At 38.1% G+C, this 15,574-nt stretch overlaps 1 protein-coding gene across 1 annotated transcript in view; it reads left to right on the top strand.

The window, feature by feature from the left end:
* The window catches only part of LOC139729069 (sorting nexin-17-like), a 54,413-nt gene that overhangs the window by 28,274 nt on the left and 10,565 nt on the right, over positions 1 to 15,574 (top strand). Inside the window, exons 5-7 of the mRNA XM_071639996.1 lie at positions 486 to 570; positions 1,322 to 1,391; positions 3,098 to 3,190. Coding sequence (XP_071496097.1) covers positions 486 to 570; positions 1,322 to 1,391; positions 3,098 to 3,190 — 248 coding nt within the window. The remainder of the gene's footprint in view (positions 1 to 485; positions 571 to 1,321; positions 1,392 to 3,097; positions 3,191 to 15,574) is intronic.

Below are 15,574 nucleotides of genomic sequence, written 5' to 3'. Positions count from 1 at the left end.
TATTATATGTGGGATGATATTGTTTTTTTTTTTAATTTTGCACATCAAATATGACTTTTAAGTAGATCTTTAGTGCCTTTTTATACAATTTAAGCATGTGGAAATTTGTGAGAGGAGTGCTGATTTCATCACAACTGGACTGGCAGAAAGTTTATTAACCAGCTTTCTTGTATTTGACCATAAAATAATGTACATAATTTAAAAACCCTCATTGTTCATCTGCATATACGTCTACATGTAATATCTGCAGCCTTCATTTCAAAACAAATTTGTTCTTTTACCATGTCTATTACCATGCCGCATATACATTTTTACCATTAAAATCAAGTTATTCACCAGTCTTGTCTTCTAATTCATTTTTATGTAAAACATGTGCATGCAGGTGCATTTGTGTAGTACATGTGATTATCTGTTTGTCTGCTTTGCGATCCAGTTCTATCAAGATTAACACTCTAATAATATTGCTTTTCTGTTTTGTTTTTCAGTTGTCAGGAGAATACAAGACTTTGAGTCACCGTATATCTCGTTGAAGGCAGCCATAGGAACTCATAAAATAGTTTTGAGAAAGAAGTAAGTAAGCCATGTTTATTGCTTCTTTTCTTTCGTAGTATCAAAGTTATGATAATAGATATATTCTTTCCCTGAGAGAAAAATAACATCGGAACCACTGTACCATATTCTGCATGTATTAGCAACAAAATAATATCCAAATTTCAGATATCTTATTTGGTCATTTAAAAATACTTTGATACTTTGAAAAATTTGACTTTTAAGCTGCATTGCAAAGTTACTTTAATAACTATTTTTTATTGTGCTACATATACATATGCCGTGCAGTTTTGAAGTCTTTGATTCTTTGGCCTGATTTTTTGTTTTTTATTTATTAATTCAGGAGGTTATGAAGCTTTGCATGATTTTTTTTTATACCAAGTAATTTTGTGAATTTTTAAGTAAAATTCAGTGATTTGTCTGTCATTGTTGTTTGTTTTCATTTGTTTATAAATGAAATTATAATTTTCACTTTAATATAAATCTTAGACAAAATGACCCAATTCTGTCTGAGATAATGTTAAAGCAAAAATTATGATTTAATGTCTCAATCTTTTATAGTCAATTTACTCAGGTTTTGTTATATCTTATATAGGTGGCTTCACACTGCCATCCTATTAATGATTCGTACTATACAATCAATTTCATACTTGCATGTTCAAATCTGATTATATAATTATATACAATCCTAGATAGAGAAATATATTGTTAAAAAAAGCCCTTCCATGCAGCTGCTAACCTTCATTTTTTCACACTCCATCCTCTCTTGTAGTTACTGGGATCCTGCCTTTGATAATGACTTACTGGAGGACAGAGTTGCAATGCAGTTGTTGTATGTTCAGGTGAGAAATTAACCCGTTCCGTACGGGAGCCTGGTGGTCTGTGTATTAAATCTATGGGAATTTCAGAATTTGATACGGAACAGGTTAAAAAAAAATACACACACACCGTAGATGTTAGATGTACTACAGTCTGAATACAGAGCTGCCTCCCTAGTATACTTTTACCACATTACATTGTATGATTGGCCATTAACTACAGCATATCCCACTTAATTTCTATGTGCTGGTTATGGCAGAAAAGTAAACATTCAATGAAGGAATGCAGGATTTTGCAAGTCTTCAGTCGCTGAGCAAATGTGGTGTGTGCATTATATACAATGCATTCTTTTAGTGCAGAGTGATCCCTCAGCAACCTTATGGTATGTCTCAGATTCTTTAATTGTCCATGAGGATTTAATTGCCATGGCAACCATTGGCAATCTGCATTTAAAATGACAGTTTTTGGTGAATTTCCTACAACTGCTTTTGTGTGTCAGTGAAACGAATCCAAGAAATGCATTCATGACCTTTGACTCTATGAGTGGGGAAGTAATTACTGTGTTTGCTGGCAAGGCAACATAATTTGACAACCTATCAGATTTGAATAAGATTTTACATTAAAAACTAAAACAAGTACATAAGAAAGAGATCTGTTTAGTAACATGTACAATGTATTTACCCTAGACAGTCGGAAGTTGAAAGTATAGTAGCATGTGGTAAAAAATATTTAGTGTTTTATCTTGTATTAAAAACAGAGAAGGCATTCAACAACTCTTTAGCATGACTGACACTTTCAATACATCAAGAGTTTGTCTTATGAAAACTTATAAGCACCAGAAATCAGTTATAAGTCCTTCAAATTAATCATACATATATAAGTCCATAAATCAATTATTTCACAGCCAATATTACATCTGTATTATAAACAGGCATTGAAATATCATCTATCCTGAAGATAATATAAATATATATCAAATATAAAACATAAGATATTACTTTTCAAGATAAATCATAACATATCAAATTAGTTAAAACTTTATAGCTGATTAAAATAAAATCAACTATACATGTTAGTAGAGACTGTCTAATAGGAACCACATGATAAGGAGACTTCTTGAGTTTATGACATCATGTGTGGACAACAATATAAAGAAAATATAAAGAAAATTCAACATGCTTTCTCTTTTCTAGCATAATGAAAGAGCACTTAACTAACTGCTATCAGAAAATGGGAGGAATTATTAGTACCCTAAACATATGTCAGTATCAAGTTGATGGAATGTTTAATTTTCATGAAAAATGAATTTTTGTGGAATTCTCTTTATATTTTCTTTATATTGTTGTCCACACATGATGTCATGATCTCTAGTAGTCTCCTTATCCAGTGGTTTCAACACCCAAACTTTAAAAATTGATAACTTTTGCATCGGTTGTCTCATTTTCCTTAAACTTTCACTGATGTGTTCTACTAATGCCGCTGCTTTCACTCAGTCCACATTGCTCTTTGGGTTTTGGTTTCCTTTAATATGGCAGTCAGAGCAAAATCTTGGCACATGTAGACGTCCACTGTCTATTTGCCCTGTGTGATGGTAATGTACATCATTAGGTTTAACTATGTGCACCTGAAGGTAAGAAGGTGCTATTTATTGATGCATTTATATATCATCATTCCTAAACATGACTGATGGATTACATTCTCCCTGTCCCTCCCCTCATGTAATCTCCAGACCCTGAGTGATGTCAGCAGAGGTTGGGTACTAGCATCCCAGGACCAACTCTCCAGACTCCAGGCCCTTAAGGCTAAGAACTCCAAGAAAGAGGTCAGTTTGTTACCTCCGCCAAGGGAGGAGGTTATGTTTTCATCGGCATTGGTTTGGTTGGTTTTTTTGTTTGTTTGTTTGTTTGTCTGTGTGCAAAATAACTCGAAAAGTTGTGCAGGGATTTGGATGAAACTTGCAGGAAAGGTTGAGAATGACACAAGGAACAGATTATTAAATTTTGGTAGTGATGCGGAAATTTTTATGAAGGATTTTTGATATTTTGGCAGGAAGAGTCAGTGAACTTGGGAGTTCAAAAGCTGTACATTTTTTAGGTTTGCATACGCGCACTAAAGTGCCTGCTCCAGTTTCTGCTAGGGCGAGGCGCGCCACGCAGCTGAGGGTTTATGACATAACAAATGCTTCTATATGGGAAATCGGGCGAGTTTTCAGCATGCATACATATGGGTGGAAATTGCTGATCTCTATGGAAGAGCAAGATCATCGGTGGAAAGTGGCTGCTTCGCAGAGGTCTACCCTCTCAGAGGCCCGAATTCACGAAGGTGGTGCAAATGAAACCATGATTTAGGCGCACCTGGTAAACTAGGGACGGCGAGCGACGCGGTGCGACGCTTCTGCAAATTTCTTTCAATTTCCGACGTCAAAGGACACCCAGCGACGGTTAGCGACGGCGTACAGTCACTAGTTTAGACTGCGTGTCGGCGGGCGCCGCCGAGCGTCGCAAAGCGTCGGCTAACTCCCAAGTATACTTGTAAAAGACGAGCCCTCACAAGTGGACCGTTGCATGTACGAAAAGGAGCTTACCTGGTGGCCGTCTCGCTGCGTCCGCGAAATAAGCTCCTTCCCTCTACCCTACCGATGCGTCCCGATGCGTCTCGAGGCGTCCCTCGTTGAATGGCGACTATTGTTTCGTAATGAATAGAAAACTAAAGTGCTACTACTAGTGCTAAGCGGAGAAGCCATCGGCAATCCAGGATTTGGGGCCACGCACTGTTTTGACATGAAAATTACACTTACTGATACATGTGCAAAATAATTAATGTATTTTAGGTTACAGAAATGAATTGTGACATGATTCAACTCCTCAGCAATGCAACTGCGAACCAAATTCGGCAATTAGTATTAAGGAGGAAATGCCATAAATATACTATTGCTTGATGCTTTAAAAAATCGCGAGTTTACCGTTTAATTCGCGCTACTCGCTCGCTACTCATACGAATCTCCGATACGCGTGCGTGTACGTAGTGCAGCGTCCGAGTATACTTGGGCACACAATTTGCGCCCTGGGCTTGAGATGAAATTTTATGAAGCACAGCTGTGACTTGTGAGAGCTAAAACATCAAATGCAAGTCCCCGCACCGTACGTAAATTTTCATTTAAACGCAAGGAAGTTCATTGCTAAAAGGAAGCGTGATTCCGTATAGGCAAATATCGAACGCAACCTTCGCTAATCAAATGGAATAGAAAGTGCTACATATTACTAGCAGACGAAGCGGAGAAGCCATCAGCAATAGAACAGGGTTTGGGGCTACGCACTGTTTTGACCTGAAAATTACACTTACTGATTTTCTAGGTTACAGAAATGAATTCTAACATGATTCAGCTCCTCAGCAGTGCAGTTTCGAACCAAATTCGGCATTAAGTATGAAGGTAGAATTGCTGCCCGATGCTTACAAAAATCGCGAATTTACTGTTTCGCGCTACTCGTTCGCTACAACTCCCGATATCGTTCCGAAAATCCCCGATACGCATTAAGTATTGTGTTATAATATAGCGTGTGGTATAGTGCACATAATCTAAGCACTGAGCTTGGGAAATTTCAGTAGTTGTGAGAGGTAAAGCATCAACACATGCAAGTTCCCGCCCGAGAGCGACAAGCAAGTTCATTGCTAAGCGGACGCTCGATTTCGTAGGGAAAATATCGAACGCAACCTTGACGAATCCAATGCCAATTTGCGTTTGTTTCTAATTCAACGCACAGTTTCAGGCAAAACTGTATTACTTATTTGCAGTTGCAAGTCAAATCTCTCACAGGGCCAGCGAGCCCTGGTCCCAACAACTTTTGTTACTGGCACGACGGACATCCACTCGTTGGTATTCCAGAATGCGTTCGGAATACACTTTGTACCTTTTATCTCAGTGGCATGCACTCGAGAATGCGCCCATTCTATACCCATTCCGGCCGTCGCCTGGGAATGCTCAGCTTAACAGGGCCTAGAAATAAGCCGGGCATTCCGGAATGAAACTGAGAATGCATCAACAATAAGGGTGACTTTGTCTAATCTCTCTATTGTCTGTTAAAACCTAACGGTAACACTACCAACAGGATTAATTTACCAGGGTTCACAACCTTTGTCTTCTAGAATGCATTCGATCAGCCCCACGCTTTCACCAATGAGGTGCATTTTGTATACGTACATGACGCTACTAGCTCACCGTTTTGCTTCCTTCGCTAGCTCTCAACGATCGAACATGTGGCTGGATCTCTAGCTGGCCTGGTATTGCGAAGGTACCAAGGTAGTCTTTATACAGGCATGCTAGATTTCGAATTTTCTATCAAAGGACATTTAATTCAGTTTTCGCCGAGAAGGAATAAATCAATCCTTTTGCATGGCTACGTGAACATTTATGATATCAGGGAGGTGAGGTCTGTTCGCTATATGCTTTTTTTTTAGGCGAAAAGAAAGACAAAACAGTATCATATGACGTTTACAGGAACTCAAAAGGGGCTTTTACTCAAGACTAGTGCTAGAGACATGTCCCTGGCTCACTCCCACTCCCAGGCCAGACTGTCTAATTGATATCTACACGTGGTTTACAACAAGGGTGGGGTGTGAAGGAATGCATACGCGCATTCCTTTGCTGGCAGGCAACACTAACTTATTGATTGATCCACTCTGCTTTCATGGAAATTTCCACAAGCTTGGCCTGGCTGGGGCATAGGTATCATTCCCATTTATTCAGCTAGCACATGTTCCTTTGTTTGTTTGTTTTAGTTTTAGTTTAGTTTAGTTTTTGTTTTTGTATTGTACCGAACTTCTTCTTTGTCGGGTGGGCTGGGGAGAGGAAAGATCAAAGTGAGCTGAGAGGGAATGAGACAGGGAGAGGGGAATCAAAAGGAGGAATCGTCTGCTGAGCATGTTGTCTCCTATACTTTTGCACAGTTCCATAAATTGTCCTCAAATGCCGATCATGTGAAATTAACCGGATTTGGATCAAACAGAATTGAACTGATATGAATAATAATATGAAAATCAGTGCTGATGCTACAATACAAACGCATTCTACGTCACTACGAATGATTACAAGTTACTGATCTTATACTGCAGGACCTATAATGTATTACAAAGCGTTTTTAAGGCGACAGGGCTGTTATGAAATTACAGACCAGCGTGGCTAACGAGCTACCCTCACAACCATGAAGCAAACGGGCAAATTACAGATAGGAAAATTATTCGACATGTATTCTAGCATGTTCCGGAGCTGCATGTTATTGCTATTTACTTTCGAACGTAAAAGCAAACATGTGACATTTATTTTATCGTCGTACGGAGTTGAATATTATCGTTATTAATTTCCGAAAGTTAAAGGAAATATTCCACATTTATTTTAGCATCTTCCGGGGCCGAATGTTATTGCTATTTACTTTCGAACATAAAAGCAAACATCCGGCATTTATTTTACCATCGTCCGGAGTGGAATATCATTATTATTCATTTCCCAACGTCAAAGCAAACGTGCGATATTTATTTCAGCATCTTCCACAGCCGAATGATACCCTTATTCATTTCCCAACGCAAAACCAAATACTCGACATTAATTTTAGCACCGTACGGAGCTGAATCTTACTGTGATTCATTTCCAAAAAGTATAAGAAAACATCCGACATTTATTTTAGTATCATACAAAGTCAAATATTACCGTTATTTATATCCCAAAATTAAAAACAAATATCCGACATCTATTTTAGCATCTTTCGGCGGTAAATGTTATTGCTACAGATTCGAACATAAAAGCAAACATCAGATATTTATTTCATCGTCGTACGGAGTTGAATTTTATTGTTATTCATTTCCGAACGTCAAAGGGATCATTCGACATTTATTTTAGCATCTTCCGGAGCTGACTGTTATTGCTATTTACTTTCGAACGTAAAAGCAAACATGCGACATTTATTTCAGCATCTACCAGAGCCGAATGTTATCTTTATTCATTTCCGAACGCAAAATCAGATATCTGACATAAATTTTAGCACCTTAGGAAGCTAAATCTTACTGTAGTCATTTCCAGAAGTATAAGCAAACACCCGATATTAATTTTAGTATCATAAAGTCGAATATTACCGTTATTCATTTCTCGAAAATAAAAACAAAATATCCGACATTTATTTTAGCATCTTATGGAGTCGATTGTTAGCGCTGTTCATTTCCAAAAGTATAAAGGCAAACATCCGACTTTTCTTGGTGGCCCGATCGGTCCACCAAAATCTTCATACAGTTTGTATATGAAATTCTGGTGCCCGACGTGCGTTTTTTGATGGCCCCGGGCCACCGCTAGTATCGAGACCTGACGGTATACCTGGTAGGTACCTCCTAGCAACAGGGTTGGCGTCTCAATCTGGCAAGAAAAAATACGAATGTATCGAACTGCGGTACGAAACGCAATTTTAGGCGACGAGTATTATATCGTAAAAAAAACAAATTAACCAACATACCAATACAGAAAATCGAATAAAAACAAAATCTCTGTGTTAGAAATCAGTTTCCAGAGACACTTTCACTCATTTTTTTTTTCACACTGAAACACAACGTGTATAATGGCGCGACTTTTCTTTCTCACAACGCAACAGGGCGGCGTGTAGTTCTTTTGAAGGTCAAAGACAATAGTAGAGGTGCACGAGGCCGCTATCATTCTTCGTGAATGAATGGTTTCAGTATAACGCGTCTGCATCCTCGGACGCATTCCGGACGCCTTGAATAGAGGATTTTATAATCCCCATTCTCGGAATACGACGGAATGCCTCTATTCACAAGGCTGAGGGGAGTAACAATAGGGCATTCTCAGTGCAGGCAGAATGCGTGGACCGGGAATGAAGTAGAGAATGCCTGCATGCCGGACGCATTCTGGATTACCAGCGACTGGATGTCCGTCGCCACAGCATACACACATCACATTTTATTTTGCTTTCTGCTTAACTGCGTCATCATGCGTCCCGAGGAGTCCCTCTCTGATATGGCGACTGCTGTTTTTTAATGAATAGAAAGCGCTAAACTGTACTGGCAAACAAAGAAGAGAAGATTAATCATTATCTTACAATGTCTTAATGAAGCGTAAAGTTACTCTAAATACTACGGATTTGGAAGTAAAACGTGATTCGTTTTCTTCTCTTAAATGCGTTCTTTGAGACCTTCAGCAAATTGTGATAGTCCCTTACGTGCTACTAAGTAGGCTATAGCTCGTTATTCCGAAGGTTCGTTATTCCCGAATTTCATTTTCGGATTAACGAATCTCCGGAATAACGCCACAAATGTTCGGATTAACGAACGTCTAGATATAGGGAATTTGCGTATTTCGGATCAACGAACCTTCGGAATAACGAACCTTCAGAATAGCGAACCTTCTGAATTTTGAATTGATTTGATTTGATTCATTTCATTCTCATTTTCATTTTTTCTTTCATTCCACAAAACATAACACAAAGTAAATCTCAAATTCAATCATAAGCATAATTATATACATTACAAAGTATAACAATCAATGGTAATCAACAAACTTGCAAAGATATGCACACATACTGGAATTACAAAGTTATGTTTGAAGGATAAAAAAATGAGAACTGAGGGGTCCACTAAAAAGCATTGCTTGTAGATTGTGGACCACTCTAAAATATCTTCAAAAATACTTGTTGTAAGTACAAGTACATGTACATAATACAGAAATAAGACAAAATGAAACAAAGAACAGAGACACAACAACATGGCATGACTAAACTGAGGGGGATACGATTGAAAGGAATACCCTTAGCAAAAAAAAAACAAAAAAAAAACACACACACACACACATTTAAGGGAAGAAGGAAAAGAAAGAAATAAAGAGAGTGCCTGCACGCTGGACAGAGAAACGGAAAAGGGGATTGTGGAAGTATTTCGGACAGCTGGTGACTGCACGCAGCTGTGGAAAAGTTAAGGATATAAAATGCCGAATTTCTTTATACACTTGTACTTTATAATGCCATTCTTTACTTTATAATGAATAACGAACAGCACCCACTAAGTACAGTTGTATTTAGTGGCAAGTATAGATACGAGGCCGATTGTAGTCATCATCATGAAGCATACTAACGTAGTATTTAATCTTCCAGCGCGCGTTGGTGCGTTGTTTGTAATTCTTGGTAAAACCATTGTTTTCAAAGAGAGAACATCATCTTGCTGATATAGATCTGCTCTACAAAGCTGTCACATTCATGACAGCAGTTTTAAATTCTGTATTAAACCTATGTCATTAAACTTTTCGTCTAAATTTCGTCTTTATATACACACTGATTAAATACGAAAAGGTTTAAAATGTTCATCAAAGAAGGGGGTCTGGACATTCACATGTTGGCATCAGTGACTGTTCATTCATCACGATTTATTTTTCTCTGTCCATTCACGAATCAACAGTATCATCATTCATCTAGTATTAAGACAAAAAAGTAATGTATATAGATAGGGAACATAACTGCATCACCAATAAAATGTTATTATCGATGTGTATCACAACATACCTTGGTACCAGCGCTCACACTCGTGTTCATTCGTTTGTTTTGGTTTTCATAAAATTCATTCTTTCCTATCTTGGTGGTACCTTATAAGCAGCCGTTGGGTTTGCAATTCCCTCGTCGATTGAACGTCGACGGACTCTTCGATAATTTTCAGCGTCGATTACTAACTTACCTTAACACCCACAGACACGCACGACAGCTTTCAAAGTCCCTTGGCTGTAAACTTGGAGAGGTGCTCACATGGACTGTTATCTCGGTGTCGTAACATGCCGAAACACAAATTCCCTATGCCTAGAGGTTCGTTAATCCGAAAATGAAAAAGGGTCTGTTAATCGGAACATTTTGTGGCGTTATTTCGAAGTTTCGTTATTTCGAAGGTTCGTTCATTCGAAAATTAAATAAGGTTCGACCGCATACAATCCGTTCGTGTTTTTCCCCTTATTTTTTTTTTCCTTTGCTGGTAATGAACATTTAGTTTTAACTTAACGAAGGTGAGGTGTATGTATTTTTCCCATCATTCATGGGAAGAGAAGAAGAGTGAAAGAGGGAGAAATGAAATCAGACGGAGGACACGTAGCTCAACAAGCTGTCTTTTACACCAGCATCAGTAATATCATTACCATCGCTTGGCCCTTTTCGTATCAAAATTAGGAACACGACCACCATCATCACTCGAGATAACACTTAAGCAAACTAATCACAAAGTACCAACAACCTCTCAGACAACAACACAAACACTACAAAATATCACACAGCACACCGAAGAGGCTGGGATCGAACTTCCTTCGAAATATGCAGTACTACAGCAAATTGGAGAAATCGCCGTTACGAAAATACATGTGCAGTAACCGAGACGGGTGCTGTTCGTTATTCCGAAGGTTCGCTATTCCGAAGGTTCGTTATTCCGAAGGGTCGTTAATCAGACGCAGACACGCAAATTCCCTATACCTAGAGGTTCGTTAATCCGAAAATGAAAAAGGTTCGTTAATCCGAAAGTTTGTGGCGTTATTCCGAAGGTTCGTTACTCCGAAGATTGGTTAATCCGAATCTGAAATTCGGAACAATGAACCTTCGGAATAACAAATCTTAGGAATAAAGAGCCTTCGGAATAACGAACCTTCGGAATAACGAGCTGTAACCAGAGAGACACCTGAAAGAATTTTTACATACCGGTACTTCGAAACAAAGGGAACGAATAAAGTGACATTAAACAAAAGAAATCGTACCAAACGAGGTATGAGAAACAGAGGAAATAAAACAATGAGTAAAGGCCCTCGCCGAAGTTTGCAGCAGCGAACACCACGCGAAAATTATACAAAGTCAACACGTGGCAACTCGCTATGACGAGATCTTGAGACAGACATATTTTGTTCTTTGTAATCTTTATCAGTACACAATAAACAATACAAAACAGAAAATGAATTCGTTGGGACCGGAGAAATTAGTTTGTTATATCGGGTATTATTTTGTTACATCAGGATCTCCTATGCCTAATCGAGTTTCCACGGGACACTGGAAACAAAGTTCGAACGCTTTTTCACATGCACAAAATACATGCAAGAACAATTATCGCAGGAGCAAATGTGTTATCATCCAGTTCATTCCCAAAAATCTTTTTTTTTTCAATTACAAAATAATTGTCCCGAAACGAGAGAGTGCCACAGAACTTCTTTAGAGTTCTGCGGAGAGTGCCCGTCACCTTCTTCTGAGGGAATTGCTAGTAAGCCTGACCAGACGCAGTGCAATTCTATGCAGCGACAAGGGCTGGGTAGTTAGTGAATGAGTTGCCTCCTAATCCGTCTTTTGTTCGCACGAGGCGTGGCGTGGACATTCTGTTTTGAAATCGGCAAGCCGTAATTGTCTCTGATCAAAGTTACTCTGTACACTGTACTTGAAAGTCTGTGGTGTAGGGGTCATTGAGACACCTTCCTTGCAAGACACAGTGCGATGCGTAAAAAAAAGACAGATTTAGTGCTTGTTCATTAATTTTCTACGCCACCACGCCAATGTGCTGAATACGCATTGTATCACGTTATGTGCACCATCTTGTTGATGAACCCTATGAATTTGTTTATCAAATCGTTGCTGACCGTAAAAGAGAGGTGGAAAATATAAGTCACGAACTGCCAGCCGCATGACAGAAATGTACCAAGCAAGCAAACAAGCAAGCACCAGTGAATGCCGTTTACAAACGCAAAAACTTGAACTGTTAATAGCAAAATCGACTGAAATCGTGTTTAGACTAAGTAAGAAGCTAAAGGGCCTACTCGTACATTAATATTGCAGAGATCAGTTACTGAGGATGATTTAACAGAAAGAAAACTCGCCTTTTAAAATGCAAGGTAAAACTCGCTCCACATCACAATAGGGCAACGAGTAAGTTCAGATGTACATGTTTGTTGATTTACAGATCAGCAGTTGCGATCTTAACAAATTTAATTTGTAGAGGGAGGCAAAGTGAAGAAACTCGCATCTGAACCCTCACCCCTCTGAATAATATCTTTCTTTCAATGCAAAATGTTTTGGGTATATCCAGTTATTGTTTACTATAAAACATAGTCATGTGTTATTTACAGGCTTTTTCATGTTATTTATTGGATTCTATACATCTTAACTATTCCAGTTTCTTTCCCCCTGACTGATATCACAAAGTCTGCCATAACGATGTTCGCTAAACAGTTTACGTTCCATACGAAGAAATTATGTCTTTTAAACGAGGAAAAAACAAAAACAAAACAAAAAACAAAAACGAACGAATGTTGATAGCCAAATAACTTCACAGTTCGTAGGTGAAGTTCCTTCAAATTTTCCAAAGTAATACGTAGTTTTGAGCGTGAAATTGTCAGGATTTTGCTGTCTAACCCGGTAGTGGCTGCATCACATACTCGTAGTGAATTTGTGTGGGCATACGAGGCCTTTCGTATATTTCTGTGAGTAACCAATCCCTTCCTGTACAATTTGTAGTTCAGTAAACATTTAAAATACTCAATTAAGTACACAATAATAAACTGTTCGATATTTCTACTAACGGTCAAAAGAAAGGCTATAATTAGAATCATGATCTTTGCGATGACAACTCATGAGCTAGTTCTTCGATCGATATTTCCAGGCTATTTACACGCGGTTTATTCCAGTGCGCGCATTCTTTCGTCTGGCACCTTGGGTCTGGCACCTGGTTTTGTGGAAATTTTCCACAAGGAGGGGAGAAGGGTGGGGTGTCAAGTTTCTCGTAAATGCCAGAGAGTGCCTACACAATCTCTTTGCTTCAGTTACTGTTGTGTTTTTCCCCTTTGCTGGTAATGAACTTCTAGATTTAACTTTACGAAGGTTGCTAGCACGTGGTTCTTTTTGTTGTGAGGTGTATGTATTTTTTTTTTTTTTTGCACCATTCATGGGCCGGAAGGGAAAGAAGTATGTTCTGCAAGCTGTCTTACACTCGCATTAGTATAACTTATCATCACCATCACTCAGATCACTCAGCCTTTTTCTATAAACATTCAGAAACATGACCAACATCATCATCAATCAAAGATTATTCCTCCCGTCTATATTTCTTTTCTGAATTATCCTCCACTACTCGCTTTAATGATTAACAAAAAATCGTAACTGTTCGTTACTTTGAAAGTTTGCAATTTCCGAAGTCTCGTTATTCGAAAAAAAAAATAAAAGCAACAACAAAACTGTGTTGCTGTTTTGAAGATTCGTCAATTCAAAAACGAAGGAAGGTTTGGTTTTCTAAATGCTGTTAATCCGAAAACAAAACAAATTTTTGACCACATTATTCGTTTTCAGATTAACGAACCGTATTTCCCATTTTCAGATTAACGAACCTTCGGAATGTCACAAAATGTTCGGATTAACAAACCCTACTACACTTTCAGATTACTATAGTAACAAACATGGAATTTGCGTTTTTCGGATACGGAAGAACGAACCATCGGAATATAAGTATAGGCTATACACCTATCCGGTATCATCATACCTGACTCTTTTTGGAATAATAACCACCACGCAAAGAAATTAACAATGTCAAACTGAGAAACTGATTTCTTGCCTCAAAATTTTCCCTGATGCCGTCTATATATTTCTTTTCTGAATTACCCTTCCCCCTTTCCAGAATACACACATCACGCAAAAAAAAATGAACGATATCAAACTGAGAATTTCACTTACTTGTATTTCTTGCCTCAAGATTTTCACTCCCTTCTACATTTATTTTCTGAATCACCCCCCCCCATCCCCTAATCGACTGAAAAAAAAAAATAAACGTAGTTACAGTCATTCCGAAGGCTCGTAAATCCCAAATTGACGAACAAGGGGGGGGGGGGGGGGAATCGTTTTTTGAAGAATCGTCGACTCGAAAACGAAACGGGGGTCGATATTAAATCGTTGTTAAACTCAAAAGATAAATGAGTAACTAAACAAATAGATAGATAAATAAATAAATACATAATAAATAAATAAATAAAATTTCGTGCCGGATTAAGAGTGTTCAGACTAAGGCACCTTCGGAATAATCCCACACACTGTTAGTTACTTAAAAGTTGATGCCTATTTAGGTGGTCAAATCTTAAGTTTGAAATGAGAAAGTGGGAGCATTTGCAGACATTTTAAAAACATCCGACATTAACGTTTTAGCACAATAAAGAGCCGAAAGTTATCGTTATTCATTTCCGATTGTAAGAGCAATCATGCAACATTTACTAGTATTTTAGCACCTTACGGAGCCGAATGTTACCGTTAATCATTTTCAAATGTAAAAGCAAACTACCGACATTCATTTTAGCATCTTAGGGAGCTGAATGTTATCCTTATTCATTTCCGAACGTGAAAGCAAACATCCGCTATCTATTTCAGCATCTAACTGAGCCGATTGATACAGTTAGTCATTTCCAAAATTAATGTAAAAGCAACAATCTCTTACTGTTTTAGCATCGTACGGAGCAGAATATTACTGATATTCATTTCCAAATTTAAAAGCAAACATCCGACATTTATTTATCATACGGAGCCGAATGTTATATGCTGCTGTCCACTTCCGAAAGTGAAATGAATCATCTGACAATATTATTTTAGCATCGTACGGAGCCGAAAAGTAGGGCCTACTGTTGTTCATTTTTAACGTCAAGGCAGATATCAGACATTTACTTTCCCATCAAACGCAGCTGAATGTTACTGTTATTCATTTCGAGATGTAAAAGCAAATATCCAACATTTATTTTAGCATCGTATGGAGCAGAATGTTACTTCTATTCACTTCCGAACGTAAAAGCAATCATCTGACATTTATTTCAGCATCTTCCGGAGCCGAATGTCATTGCTATTTACTTTCGAAAGTATAAGCAAACATCCGACATTCATTTGATCATAGTACGGAATTGAATATTATTGTTATTCATTTCCGAACGTCAAAGGGATCATTCGACATTTATTTTAGCATCTTCCGGAGCTGAATGTTATTGATATTTGTTTTCGAACATTAAAGCAAACATCCGGCATTTATTTCACCATCACACGGCGTTGAATATTATTGGTATTCATTTCCAAACGTCAAAGGGATCATTCAACATTTACTTTAGCATCTTCCAGAGCTGAATGTTATCGCTAATTTACTTTCGAACGTTAAATTAAACATCCAGCATTTATAGCATCTTCCGGAGCTG

The sequence above is a fragment of the Diadema antillarum genome, unplaced genomic scaffold, assembly GCF_040938485.1.
Source record: "Diadema antillarum isolate AM-2024a unplaced genomic scaffold, OU_Dant_1.0 seq00000217_RagTag, whole genome shotgun sequence".
NCBI classification, from domain to species: Eukaryota; Metazoa; Echinodermata; class Echinoidea; order Diadematoida; family Diadematidae; genus Diadema; species Diadema antillarum.
This window is presented reverse-complemented; position numbering and strand designations above follow the sequence as displayed.